At 37.2% G+C, this 15,344-nt stretch overlaps 1 protein-coding gene across 1 annotated transcript in view; it reads right to left on the minus strand.

The window, feature by feature from the left end:
* The window catches only part of LOC133328261 (uncharacterized), a gene marked incomplete at both ends in the record, with an annotated part of 29,935 nt that extends 21,721 nt beyond the window's left edge, over positions 1 to 8,214 (minus strand). The window contains 3 exons of the mRNA XM_061536810.1: positions 2,049 to 2,379; positions 5,717 to 7,963; positions 8,033 to 8,214. Coding sequence (XP_061392794.1) covers positions 2,049 to 2,379; positions 5,717 to 7,963; positions 8,033 to 8,214 — 2,760 coding nt within the window. The remainder of the gene's footprint in view (positions 1 to 2,048; positions 2,380 to 5,716; positions 7,964 to 8,032) is intronic.
* Positions 8,215 to 15,344: the final 7,130 nt, after the last annotated feature.

Below are 15,344 nucleotides of genomic sequence, written 5' to 3' on the forward strand. Positions count from 1 at the left end.
TGTGCAGCCCCAAGAGTTTGTAACGCCGCGAAATCTTGGTCCTAGACCCACCTTTAATCGTCATATCTCGACTAGCTGATTCGATCTAGACATGTGTGTCCGTCCGTCCGTCCGTCCGTCCGTCCGTCTGTCCATTATAATTTGTAAACACGATACAGGCCACAGTTATGGACCAATATTCACGAAATTTTGCATGTAAGATGGGTTCTGGCCAATGAAGACCCCTATTGTTTTTGGAAAAGATCGGTTAATATTTAGGGGATGAAATGGACCAAATACTAAATTTTTGTCGGTTTTTCTGGTCGCTTCAGAGGCCGCAATTATAGCCCAAACACCGTGAATTTTTGCATGGAGAAGGGGATCGGGCCAGAGAATAAGCATGCATGTTTTGATAAAGATCTGTCAATATTTAGCGGGTCAAATGGACCCTGACTTTTGTGTGAAAAATGACAAAATTTGTATTCTACGGCATATATATTTACTCCTGGAGGATGTAGTCCCCAGGATTTGATAGCATATCCAAGAGGAGTGGTTGGCCTTTAAATTGATACCAAATATAGTGATGTATCTACTCAGATGTGGGAGTTACAGTCAAAAATTTACAGGTGCTTACGTATTCAGATATTATTTAGTAACCCATTACCACATTAGAGGGAGAAATATCGCGCTGATGGCTTTGAAATTTTTCATGAAGTTCCAGTTATGGTCAAGAACAACGCCTACAATTTTCGGTGATGATCAGATTAAAATTTTGGGATGAAATGGACGGAAAACATAATTTTTTGTGTGTTTTCGAGTAGAGTATAATCCGAAAATCACAACACAACCCACCGTGAAGGTAATCTGGACAAGTAATTAGCAGGACTGTACTGAATATTCGAAAAAAGTAAGGAAGAGGTGTTGTTAACCTTTAATCGGACAAGAGGGGGCAAATATCACGAAATATTACTCAGACTCGGAATAAACATCCTCAGAAAGTTAGAGTTCGTGGTAGTTGTGTAGGGTATCGTATGGTCGGCCCCGTCCGACTATACTGCTCCGCTCACTGGTCTATACCTGCAAAAGGTATTTTAGACCTACAGAACGGTTTTGGTTCTATAGAAGTTCTTATGTATGTATAGAACCTGAAGAAGATGTTCTGTTATAATACTTGTAGGTGTTCTATGCCTGAAGAAGTCGGAATACACATAGTCAGAAGAAGAACGGAAGAAAGCGGCTTGCCTACATAGAGAAGATGGGATCTGGTACCTCTCCACAGATTGAGTATAATAAAATGTGTGTGTGTAATTCCGTATACTTCTGCGAACGAGAGACAACACCGACTGACACATTTTTATTTTTTTAATATTTTACCAACATTTTTCTTCGAGCGTATCGACTCGGCTAATGAAATTCGCATTAATATCGGATGAATACAAATATACGGAAAATAATAATAACGAACTAACGAATAACAACAACATGAAAACAAAAAAGAAATCAACGGACTACAGCAACGAATGAAATATAATGAATATTTCCTTGAATAAATACATAAGGAGAGAATATTCGGGGCTTCAGTGAAGTCATAACGAATACTGATTCATAAATGAATGAAAGGCTGCCAATGGACAATATCTTCTTAGTGATATTAAATGTTAAGGATAAAGGTAGTCAAGCGGCAGACATGGCTCGATTTTTTTCATTTCCATGAAAGATCAAATAATTAAGAATTCTTGTAAGGATTATTGGGAATTTAAAAGCAAATAATTTAAATTTGGGTATATACTTTAAATAATATTCGAAATTCCATTAAAAATTATTCATTATTTTAATACTTTATTAATTAATATATTTTCGTATGCAAATAAAATACCATAAATATTTATATTTATTTGTTTTTACAAAATACGTCCTTAATTAACTACTTAAAAAATCACAGTTTTATTTAGAATGTCCTTCTCGCAATCAATACTCAATCGTACATAGAAACTAATTTCGTATCATTAAACTTAAAATGAAAACAACGAAAATCGTATGCCACGAAATTCGTTCGCTTATTCCCATACTTCCCGAACCACCATTATCGGAGTGGCCTGGTTTATTTATAACCATTTCATCAATATCCTCTTCATCATCTTTCGAATCTGGCACATAATCATGACAACTGGGGAATCTTTTCGGTACCGGTAACATTTCATCATTATCTCCCACCTTTAGTATCAGGGCCATACCAATTTCCGCATGAAATTCAATGTGACAATGGAATAGCCAGAAACCGGGATTGTAAGCCTCAAAGCGTACAATTGTATAACCACCATCGGGTACCGTCACTGTGTCCTTCACGGGAGGTCGCACCAAGTTGCGCTTTAATAAATTGAAACGATCCAATTCTTTGATCTGAAAGAGGAAAGAAATGAAAAAAAAAATATAAATTGATTTAAAAAAGTTTGATATGCTTTCTATAGAGGACCTAAAGAAAAAAGTCTGCCTTTAATCGGAAGAATATCTCAAGTCAATAGACCGGAAACAGATCTACTATATGCACAACACCAAGATGTGAACAGATTCTTCCAGAAGTTCTTCTGCTTTTCTGGATCAGCAAAAGTTACTCTGTCTTAATAATAACTGACGAAGGCTTGAGGAGGCGTGAAGCAGATCTTCTGCCTATAAAACCTGAGGAGGCCAAGGGAAAATAGAAAGAAGCTCTTCTGTCTACCAGAATAAGGGCTAGTCTTCATAAATAACCTGACGAATGTATTCTATAGGCAGGAGGTAGTCTGCCTAAAAGACCTGAGGAGAGCAAGAAAATATCGGAAGAAGCTCTCTTGACCGACAGAAGATCTAATATCTATAAAAGCCCTGAAGAGTGTATGCCTGGCTGAGTCTTCCAAACTTGAAAAATAATGTATTTAGACCTGAGGATGATCTTCTGGCTTTATATGATCTGAATAAGGTCTTCTGTTGGAAACACCTGTACAAAGTATTCTATCATATAAAGAACTGACGAATCCTTCAGGAGACCTGAAGCAGATCTTCTGTATACAAAACTTGAGAAGGGCAAGAAAGGATAGTTTTGAGCAAATAATCTGTCTGAGCAAGGTGTTCTGTAGAAATGCTTTGTCTATGGAAGTTCTGTAAAAAGTCTTATTTTTATAGAAAACTGGAAAAAGTTCTTCTGTTTATTGCAAGCATAAATAAGGTCTTCTAGATCCGAAAAAGATATTTTAGATCTACAGAAAGTCTTCTGGTACTGAAGAAGGACTTCTGCATTTATAGAATCTAAAGATTGTGTTCTCTTAAAATACTTCTGGTGTTCTGCGCCTGAAAAAGACTGTTTACAGAAATTCTGAAGAAGTTCTCTTAAAGAAGACCTGATGACGATCTTTTTCCTACAGACGTCATGAGGAAAGTACCTTGCCTATAGACATCCTGTGGAAATTATTTTGTCAATGAAGGTTTTTTATTGAACCTAAAGAAGGTGTTAAAACACTCTGCGCCCGAAGAAGACAGTCTGTAGAAAACCTGAAGAAGATCTGAAGTAAGTGGCCTGCCTATAGACAGCCTCTAGAAAGTCAATAAAGGACGAGCAGGACTTTTCTGTCTAAGACCTAAGACTAAGACTCGCATGTCTTTCGATAGAATATCCAATGAACTTATTCTGTCTTGAAAAACGCCTGTAGATTTTTTTCTATTTTTAGAAGATCTGAGGGAAACCTAAGAAGACCTTTGGAATGACTTCTATCAATAAAAGACAGATGAGGTTAGAGAGAAAGGAAAATATGACGACTCTGTAGAAGGTATTGTGCCTATCGAGGAGCTGTGGAAAAAGTGGAGATCTCTTTGTTTTGTCTATAGAATATCTGAAAAAGGCCTTTTGAGTATGGACGACCTGACAGCCTTTTTGTGGAAGTCCTGTAGAAGATATTCTGTCTGTCGAAGATCTGGAGAAGGCATTTCGATTATGGACGACCTTAAGAAGGTCTAGAAGACTTAAAGAAAATATTTGGTCCATAGAAAAACTGAAGAAGAGTTTCTGCATATAGAAGACCCGGGAGGACCTGTACACCTTTTATCTATATGATATCTGAAGAGAAGATCTGAATCCTGCAGTTTGTCTACTATTTTCCTGAATAGGGTAGCCTGTCTATCGAAGATTTGATGAATCTGTTCTATAGATGGAAGACCCATTGATAATATTCTGTATAGAAAGAAGAGCTGCAGATTTGTTTCTATTTTTAGAAGATCTGAGATAAGCCTTCTGCCTATAAAAGGCAAATGCTGTAGGCTTCAGAAAACCTCACGAAGGAAAGCCAAACCCGAAAGCCTTTTTGTAAAAGTTCTGTAGAAGTATTCTGTCTAGCGAAGAGCTGTTGAAGCTTCCTTTTTTTAGAGAACCTGGGAAGATCCTCTGCCTATCTAAAATTTCTTGTCTTTTGTCTAAATAATATCTAAGGCCTTTTGATTTTGGACGACCGAAATAAGGTCCAGAAGACTTGAAGACGGTATTTGGTCTAAAGAAGAACTAAAGACTATCTTCTGCCTATAGAGGATCTGAAGAAAGTATTCCGCCTATAGAGAACCTGGAAGACATTCTGTGTACTTTAGATCTAAAGAATGGCGTTTGTCTATTAAAGTACTTAACTAAGTACTTACATAAAGGACTTGAAGGTTTCCTCTGTATAGAAGACCCGAAGGTGCTCTTCTGTCCATAGATGGCCTGAAGAAGGTGACCTGAATAAAAGCTTCTTCTATCAAGAAGATTTTTTATCTATGGAGGACCAGAAGAAGGATTTCTATCATATATAGATCCAGGAAAACACTTCAGACATTAAAATTCCTGAAGAGGACCCCATTATTTTGTCCCTTCTACAGACTATAAAGAGGTCTTCTGTCTATAGATACCCAGAATAAACATATCTATCAGTAGAGGCGCAGAACATGGTATTTTGTCCAGAACAGTAGGCATCATACAGATAAATTCTTCTGTCAAATGTAGTCCTAGCATAAAGCGAACCTTATGAAGATGTATACTAATCTTGTCAATAGAGGTCCTGAAAAGGGTATCCTGTCTACATAAGAAGGATTTATTGAAATAATGAAAGAATGTAGAAAGCTCTCCATTTATGGACACTTTCTGCTTATAGAATGTCTTCTGAAGAAGATTTTAAGTGAACCTGAAGGAGATGTATATAAAACCTGATAATAGAGGTCCTGAAAATGGTCACCTGTGTATACAAAAAGGACATCTGAAGAATTTATTTTGTGTACCGAAGATCTGAAGAAGTAATTTTTTCTGAGTAGGATGCTCAGTCTATAGGCAACCTGAAGAATATCTATGGCCTACAAACCACCTGAAGAGGTGTTTATATGATGTTCTTTCGAGGAAAGCCCGATGTTATTGTTTACTAATATCTTCGGTCTAAGGAAGTCTTAAAGAGGATCAAACCTCTAAAGAAGACACGTATAAGGTTCTAAGTAGAGTAGGTCCTGAGTGTAGTAAAAAACGGTTTTTTGGTCTATAAAAATCTGAACTTTTTCTATATAGAGACCTAGAGGAAGACACAGAAGATATGCGAAACCTTTTTTGTCTATATAAATCGTTCAAAAGGCTTGTGGCCTACATACGATTCATAGAAGGCCGCAGAAGTACGCATATACTTATGGGACCTATATAAGGTTACCAATCACAAAGAAAACGAAAGAATCCCACCCTTCACCCTCCCCCAATACTCACCATTTCCACAGTGACATTTGCAGCCAATCGTTCCATACCCACAACGCGGAATGCATTACCATGCAAATGGAAGGGATGATTGGCATCATAGGTCACACCCTCATCGATGATAATAAATTCCACAATTGAGTTTCTGGGCACTTGCAGGACGTGATGACATTTACAGAAATCCTTGCGACAATCAATACCCTGTTCCAGTAAACTTGTTTCATTGCAGAACAATGAATCATCAACGCGATCTCTCTCAGCCAGCAAGGCCACCGAAGGAAATTTCATTGAAATGTGATTTAGTTGTGGTGTAAAAACCATATTGGAGTTACTTAAATTCGCCCCCATGCCATAATACTGTTGTGGATGAAATTCGGGATTATCTTTGCGATAGAAATCATAATAGACGAAAAATTTATAATCTGCCACCGGTTTCAGGGCATCACGATCTATACCGGGGATTCTGTCGTAGACTGGCAGACCATTAACTTCGGCCATGGTTAGGGAATCAATGTGTCCCGAGCCTTTGTTCATGGCATTTAGTTCAATGCCCTCCGGTTGATGTTGATAACCCAAATCACCTTGAGGTTCTTCCACAGGAGCCTTGTCGTAGTGCAAAATGCCCACTTGGAAGGCTGATGTAAAACGTTCATCACAATCCATTAAGCCTTTGAGACGAATCCAATAATTGCCCACAGCCTGATTGGCATTGACAATGAAGTCAAAACGTTCACCGGCATAGGTTATTATGGAACCCACCTCCAGGGCCTCAAAATCATAGCCATCGGAACTAATGGCGGTCAATGTGTGATTATCAATGGAAATTTGTATGGGACAATTAAGAAATTCGGCATTTATCACTCGGAAACGATAACGAAAACCTTGGGTAACATTGTACTGCTGCAGCGGTATAAAGTGCAGGGGGATTTCACCATCCAAGGCCCGTTTTGCCAGATGGCGGATTTTTGGGTTTTCAGATGTTTCAGTAACTACATCTTCTTCTTCGATGGGATTTTTGTGGGTCTCATTTTCCGCCTTTGCCAGTCGTGCCGTTCTGGAAATTTCATTTTGTTGTATTCTTAAGGTATGTGTCGTCTCATCATTTGAGGGGTGTAGTAGGACCACATCATCATCTAGAGGTGCATTGGGATTATATTCCGTTTCATTCGCAGCCGAAGCAGGTTCGGTTATAGTTATAGCTGAAGATCTCACCGTCTTCCCCTGAGCCTCCTTAACATCTGGTACAACTGCAGAACGCCCCTTTGCCTTTATGCCCTCCCATATGGCCTTGTAATACCTCCCCTTACCATTTAGCAGTAAATTCAGCGGCTTATTATCCCCATTCGAATGATGATGTGAGGCAAACATACTAACACCTGGAACATGAACCCAATCCTGAACAATCATGGTGTGTTCACTTAAATCGAAATCATACAAATGACCATGTGGATCTTCATTGCGTGGCCGTTTGATAATCAAAGCTCCAAAGACACCATCACCTCGCTGCATCCCGGTATGCGAATGCCAGAAGTGGGTACCTACATTATCCGCCCAAAAGGTATAGCGGAATGTGGAATGGGGTGAAATAGGGCATTGGGTGACATGCGGCACTCCATCCATATAGGGTGTATTTTTCATATGCAGACCATGCCAATGTATTGTCGTACTTTCACCTAGTAAGTGATTCTTGACATCCACCACTATGGTATCATTGAGGCACACTTCAATTTGAGGACCTGGCATCATACGATTTACCACTGTCACCGAACGTGTAATACCATCCCCAGCAATACAATGGGGACGCACACAATCTGTAATGTTTTTGGGACAATCGTAGCATGCCTTCGACAGGGTTTCATACCATTCCACCACAAAGGTATAGTGGCAGGTGCGAGGTGCTTCCCCAGCCTTACACTCCCTATTACAGGGATGATTGCGATAAAATTCCTCCGTCCAAATATCTTCATTATCCACATCCACTGATACTGAGGGTGGAGCCTGCCTTGGCTCTCTACAATATTGACAACAATTTTCCACATATATCAATTCCGGTGGGCAATTCTTGGGCAACTCTGGACAGGTTTTTTGATAGGCATTTATTATGGGCTCTCCATTTGCCAGCTGGCCACATTCTAGCAATGTGCAATCGACATTATTGTGCCATGTGCTACCAATGTCATACACTTGATTTTCGAAACGACATTTCGTCCGTACACATTCACCGCAACAGGTGCCATTTTTGGGTCTCACCTCGGAATCCTGAAAAGTTTTAAAATTCACAGACTTTGTAATAAGATTGGAAATATTTAGTTGTAATTTCAAACTTACAATGTCACAATAAAATTCTCCACAATTATCCTTTTTGGCCACCACATGTGGTACGCCCAATTTATTCAGCTCACATTTGTACAACGAACAGGGATCATCGGGTGATATCCAAATGGAGCCAAGGGCTTTAAATGCTGTAGCTGTATCAATGGTAACGTTGCACAAATTTCCGGTTATAATGGCTGAAAGTAGAAAAAAATAAAAGATAAAAAAAAAATTATTTTAAGAAGAATACCACTAAGGAAAGTAGTAAAATCGGACTGGGTCGATTATATGATACCCTTCACCACTTTGGGTATATTCTACATATGTATCCAGACGCCGCCTTTTCGAAGGAATATTGACATGAAATGGAACGAACTGAAATATGTGATCTTTATCTGTAAGTGAACCAACTTACATCAATCCATAAAATTTCATTCGGGCAGATTTAGAATAGTTTGCGTACAATGGAACACATTTAAATTCGGAAGAAAATATATATAAGAAATTTCTAAATTTGAAACGATTTTCACGAAAGTTATCGCACATCAGTTTAGATTCAATTCAGTGTGCTATGCTAAATTTCGGTCAATGACAATATTGGACCGCAAATGCTAAATAACATTAATCCACCATTGGACAGATATTCACTCTGCTCCAAATCCTTGAAAAAAGTGATATTCAGCATCAGTGTTATTCAGCGTGCTGTGAGAAGGACTGCGGTTTCAGGCCTGGCAAATCCACCATTGACCAGATTCTCACTCTGTGCCAGATTCTGGAATAGACTCACGAAAAACACATCGACACATTGTTCCATCTATTCGACCTATTCGTCGACTTTAAAGCCGCATTCGACAGCCCTATCCGTTCAGAGGTGTTTAAAGCTATGTCTGCGTTCAGCATTCCTGCAAAATTAATACGGGTATGCAGGATAACTTTATGCCACACAAGGTCAGCAGTTTTAGTTCGGAAAATACCTCTCGAAGCCCCTTAATAACGAATGTGTATTCAGACAAGGTGACAGTTTGTCAAGTGATCTCTTTAACATCCTGCTGGAAGAGGACATACAAAAGCCAAAGGTGAACAGAACTGGCACTCTGTACACCATATGTGTTATGTTACTCACCTATGCCGACGACATCGACATAATGGGTCGAACATTGCGAGCGGTAACTGCCACAATTGAACGAATTGAGAAGAAGTCTGCCAAAGTGGGACTGGTAGTAAATGTCGAGGAGACCAAGCCGATAGAATCGACGCGCAAGATGTCCAATAGATTCGGATCAACTGTGGAACTTGAGAACTACAGATTCGAGGTAGTGAAATATTTTATATACCTTGATACCGCCATAAATAAAACGAATGACATCAGTTTTGAAATTCAGGGAAGGATTGCGATGACCAACAGATGCTACTATGGTTTAAGTAAGCAGTTTAGAAACAATGCCACCTCCCGCCAGACCAAACTCATACTTTAAGGGGACCCCCCATTCTCGGGGTCAAATTTTTTTGTTGATATAATTCGAATCTACAATAATTAAAGAATGTCCCTACAAAATTTCAAATGAAAATCTCAAGAACTCTTGAAGATATAGCCGATTTATTGTGTCAGCATCAAGTGACGGCTGAAGGGCTTCTCAAACTTTAAACGCGTTTTTCTCTAAACATTTTTTTGCGAATGGCGGGCACGATAACTCAAAAACTAATAACCCAATCGATTTCAAATTTTTACACGTTTCTCTGTAAGTGTATAGCTATCGTATGAACTAGGATAAAGCCAATCGGTGAAGATCTTCCTTATTTTTTAACTTGGGTTTTGCTAAAAAATCGGCGATTTTCCAAAAATATTTTTTCAAACGTCCTCCACTTTGTTAATTTTAGAGCGAAGTCAATAATCCTAGTTCATAAGAGAGCCAGACATGTACTCTTTCTAACTCCGTTGGAATTTTCGGATTCCGATGTTCCAGTGAGGAGTTATCATGCCCGCCAACAAAAATACGGACTTTTCTTTAATTACAAAGAACAACAACAACAAAATCTTCAAATATATATGTGCAAATTACAAATCTTAACAAGCATTGGTATTGATTTACCAGCCCATTTAAAATCTTAAAAAATCAAAATCGAGAATGGGTGGAGTTCCCTTAAAAGACGCTGATACTACCCGTGTTGTTATATGGATCTGAAGCATGGGTACTCGCACAAGCAGATGAGGCAGCTCTTGGGGTGTTTACAATCGAGCTTAACAATTTATACGCGGTTCGTCCTTAGGCCAAATACGTGACCCAATCGGATCATAAATGCGACCTGTTCTTTATTTACAATTTAACGGACAGACGGACGGACGGACATGCATAAATGGACTCAGAAAGTGGTTCTATGCATATTCTCAAAAGGAACCAGGGGTCTATCTCGTGTCCTTTTGCCTGCTACAAACATATGCACAAAGACATAATACCCTATACCACAGTTAGGTGAAGTGTATAAAACACGCCTTTTAAATATCTTCAAAAATATTTAAAAAAAACCTCGCTTATTAAATAGCCTCAAAAAATATTTTTAAAAAATCAACGCCTATAAAATAGCCTGAAAAATTAAAAAAAAAATCCAGTCCAATTATATATCCTACCCTTTGTATGATATACCGAGAATTCGGAGTATCATTATATGTGGACGATCTTTAGATTTTATATATCGATCCTTTTTTCACGCTAAATATTTTAAATACCGAAAATCTGGTTGTATCATTATATGGGGGCTATTCCTAAATATGGGCCTATACAACAGCCCAACAAATTGGACCCATATTGATAATTTTTAGTGAAAGGATTTGGTATCGAATTAGAACCCAACATACCAAATTACAGTCAATTTGATCGAAAAACTTGCCCAAAATCCTCTTATAATTCCGATGTTTCGGGGGTAGAGTTATATGGGGACTCAACCAAAAAGTGGACCCATATTGATAATTTTTAATGGGGAGATTTAGTGCCAAATGGGAATCTAAAATACAAATTGCAAACATTCCAATTTCCCCAAAATACCGGAATTTTTAAGGTACCGTTTTATGGACAAGTCTTCCTTTATGATATCGAATAAAAAGGAAAAATTTGTAGATTCTTGCTATGTTGCAACAAACCAAATATTTAAATTTTGAAATTTTTGAAAAAATCCTGTCGCAATAACATATTATAGACCATTTTATAAATACAAAAATCCCCAGTTATTGTTAACTATGTCAATATTACTATTATAATATACAAATCATACTCGTCTGGAATCCCCTTCATATAAATTTGATATAATAAACATTTGTTCAATAAATTTTAATTCTATTTAATTTCCGGGCCAGTTATTTTTCTACCGAAGTCATTCTTAATCCACAACACATTTCACAGAAAAAGTGATTCCCCTTTAGAAAAGATGATTTATTTGCTTTCACGCACAAAATGTTGTGCTTGTTTACATCCAACTCAATTATAGGGGATCCACAGTGGCAGAAGATTCGTCAACGAATAAATAATTTTGTATTTGATTAAACCAATAAGAAAACCTATTACTGTCCTACAACAATTCTTGTTGACACATTTTACAATCTGACAGCCTATCCAACAAATACATTATTTTTTATTTCACATTGCATGCCAAAATTTAACCATCACATCAATAAAAAAAAATAACCCAAGTTCATGCCAAAAAATGTTGTCTTCCCACGTGAAAAATGTATCTGCCATATCTGCCACCTTTGTACAATTTCGCTCACGCCCACATCAACAATTATGCAAATTATAACATAGCCCGCATTAGCTGCGCTAATGCCGCCGACATGCACTGTAGATGTAATTAAATATTTATTTAACAAATTAAGTGCATTATTTTAATGTAGCCTCACTCACGTGTATCGGGGGAATAAACAATTGTAATGGAAATGGTCACAGCCATACAAACACAAACGAACAAACAGTGAGACAAACATTCCACGTTAATTCATATAGACAACAACAACAAAAAAGGTTTAAATAAATATTATTTATCGATGTGTGATCCGACTGCAGTAGCAACAACATATTGTTAAAGACATTGTCTGCCATCTGGCAACGGTAATTGTCAGTTGTCTATCTGCATGTCCGTCCGTCCATCAATCATTGACAGTCACATTAAATATTTATCAGAAGTTAACGTAACAACATTATTGGCAACTTAAGTAAAAATTTGTAAAAAATGTTTCTGTCGGTTAACAACAGCCAACAAACGAACACCTTGACGTACTTCTTACATCTGATGTGGTTTTTATTGTAGTTGTTGTTGTTCACAAATCACTGCAATCAAGTTAATTTAATTACCGATTAGCAATGATGACAATCCAACAGCAGTCATTTTAAGTGACAAGATTCTAAATAACAGCAGAGTGGTATTTAATTAAGTAACCAAGTGAAAAGAGTGAGGTAGTTCCGGTTGGAGAATGTTCTTCGTTATGGTGGAGATATATAACAAAGATATATTGAATCCAATTTCAATAAATTTTATATATGACTCTCAAAAAATATTTTAAAATAATCCACGCCTATTCAACAGCGTCATTATTATTATTATTAAGCCAGTAAGTAAAGTAGCAAAGTCGGACTGGGCCGACTATATGATACCCTTCACTACTTTGGGTATCTTCTACATATGTATCCTAACAGACGACGATTTTTCGCTTTTTATATGTATGTAAACCGACTAACATCAGTCCCTACACATGCCATTCTGCATCCTATGCAAAAATATTGTTAACATGTGTAGTTCGAAATTATATATGGAAGCTATGTCTGAACTTATTTCAGAGAAACTTGCTCGGGAATAATTTATATTTATTTCAGGACGTTGTGTCAATCGCCTTAGCTATGGGTCTTTAGTGCACCATTTACTTAAAATCGGACGAAAGTATATATAGGAAATATATGTAAACCTTAATCGATTTTTCCGAAACTTACCACACATCATTCTATACTCAATTGAGTGCGCTATGCCAAATTTCGTGCAAAAAGCAGGATAAATGGGGATTTTGGTGCACCATTTACATAAAATCGGAAGGAAATATATATGGGAGCTATATCTACATCCGAAACTTAACACACATCACTCTAGACTTCATTTAGTACTCTATGCCAAATTTTGTGAAAATCCAAGGATAAATAGGGACTTGGGTGTACCATTTACCTAAAATCGGACGAAACGATATATGGAAGCTATATCTAAATCTGAACCGATTTCACGAAACTTAACACACATTTTCCTAGACTTAATTTAACACGCTACAAAAATTCGTGCCAATCAAAAGATTTGCAGAAATGTTGGTGCACCATTTACCTAAAATCGGTTGAAATTATGTATGGGAGCTATATCTAAATCTAAACCGATTTTCACGAAACTTAGCACACGTCATTCTAGACTTAATTCAATATAATATGCCAATATTCGTGCAAATCAAATTATTTTTAGGGACGTTGGTGCACCATTTACCTAAAATCGGACGAAAATGTATATGGGAGCTATATTCAAATCTGAACCGATTTTCACGAAATTTAACACACATCACTCTAGACTTAATTTAAAACGCTATGCCAAATTTCGTGCAAATCGACAGATATATAGGGACTTTGGTGCACTTTTTACCTAAAATCGGACGAAAATATATATGGGAGCTATATCTAAATCTAAACCGATTTTCACGAAACTAAGCACACGTCGTTTTAGACTCAATTAAGTACGCTACACAAATTTTCGTGCAAATCGATAGATATATACGGACTTTGGTGCCCCATTTACCTTTAATCGGAAGAAAATATATATGGGAGCAATATCTAAATCTGAACCGATTTTTACGAAATTTAACACACATCACTCTAGATTTCATTCAGTACGCTATGCCAAATTTCGTGCAAATCAAAGGATATAAAAGGACTTTGGTGCACCATTTACCTTAAATCGTACGAAACTATATATGGGAGCTATATCTAAATCTGAACCGATTTTCGCGAAACTTAGCACACATCACTCTAGACTTAATTCAGTACGCTATGCCAAATTTCATGCAAATCAAAGGATATAAAGGCACTTTGGTGCACCATTTACCTTAAATCGGACGAAAATATATATATGGGAGCTATATCTAAATCTAAACCGAATTTTCACAATTTTAATAGGGTTCGTCCTTGGGTCAAATATGTAACCTATGCCAAATTTCATCCAATTCGGATCATAAATGCGACGTGTACTTTGTTTACAATTTAACATCTACAGGCGGACATGCATAAATCGTCCCAGAAAGTGATTCTATGCATGTTCTCAAGAGGAACCATGCATCTATCTCGTTTCCTGTTGCCTGTTACAAACATATGGACAAAGACATAATACCCCGTACCACAGGGTGTCGAAGGGTATAAATACGCGATGTTTGGGCCATAATTCTGGAGCGAACAGAAAACCCGACAAAAATTAAATATTTGGTACATTTCAACCCCAAAATATTAACTAATCTTCACCAAAGACAATAGGGGTCTTCATTGAGCAGAACCCATCCTACATGCACAATTTCGTGAAGATTGGTCCATAACTGTGGCCTGTATCGTGTATACAAATTATAATGGACAGACGGACGGACACGCATGTCTAGATCGACTTAGCTGGTCGAGATATGACGATCGATATACTTAAAGGTGGGTCTAGTACCAATTTTTCGCCGTGTTACGAACTTTTGGGCCTGCACAAAGCTATAATACCCTGACAACATATTTGTGTTGGATATAAAAATCCACGCCTATTCAATAGCCTCAAAATATATATTTAAGGAAATCCAATCCAATAACCTCAAAAATTTAAAAAAAATTCCACGCCTTTTATGATCCATAAAAAAAATTTTTAAAAAATCCACCCCTGTAATTTTCTACAAAATATATTACGATATTAATTGTATGACCTTAATATAAATCGTAATCAGAAAATCAGTTAAATTTTATAAAGTGAAAGTTTAATTCGCAAATAGCTTCTAATACAATTACAGATATCTTAGTCACACCCCAGTAACAGTTGATAACTTGAGGTATTTCAAAAGCGCCATTACGCCCTCAGAGAATTGACAGACATCTCGATTGGAAATAAAATTTATATTCCCACAACGCGTGTGAATTTTTTCATGATTTGCGGTTATTTTTTTTATTAAAATGCAAGTTAATTATTTGGATAGTTAATTGAGGTGCAACTTTGAGAACATAAAATTGAGACAGGTGCAGATTGTCGATATGGATGGCAGCACGTGTTTTGAAAACGTTATTTTTTTCTAAGCTAC

This window comes from Musca vetustissima, unplaced genomic scaffold (genome assembly GCF_032173495.1).
Source record: "Musca vetustissima isolate MV318-11 ecotype Yass unplaced genomic scaffold, APGP_CSIRO_Mvet_v1 utg97874, whole genome shotgun sequence".
Classification (NCBI taxonomy): Eukaryota; Metazoa; Arthropoda; class Insecta; order Diptera; family Muscidae; genus Musca; species Musca vetustissima.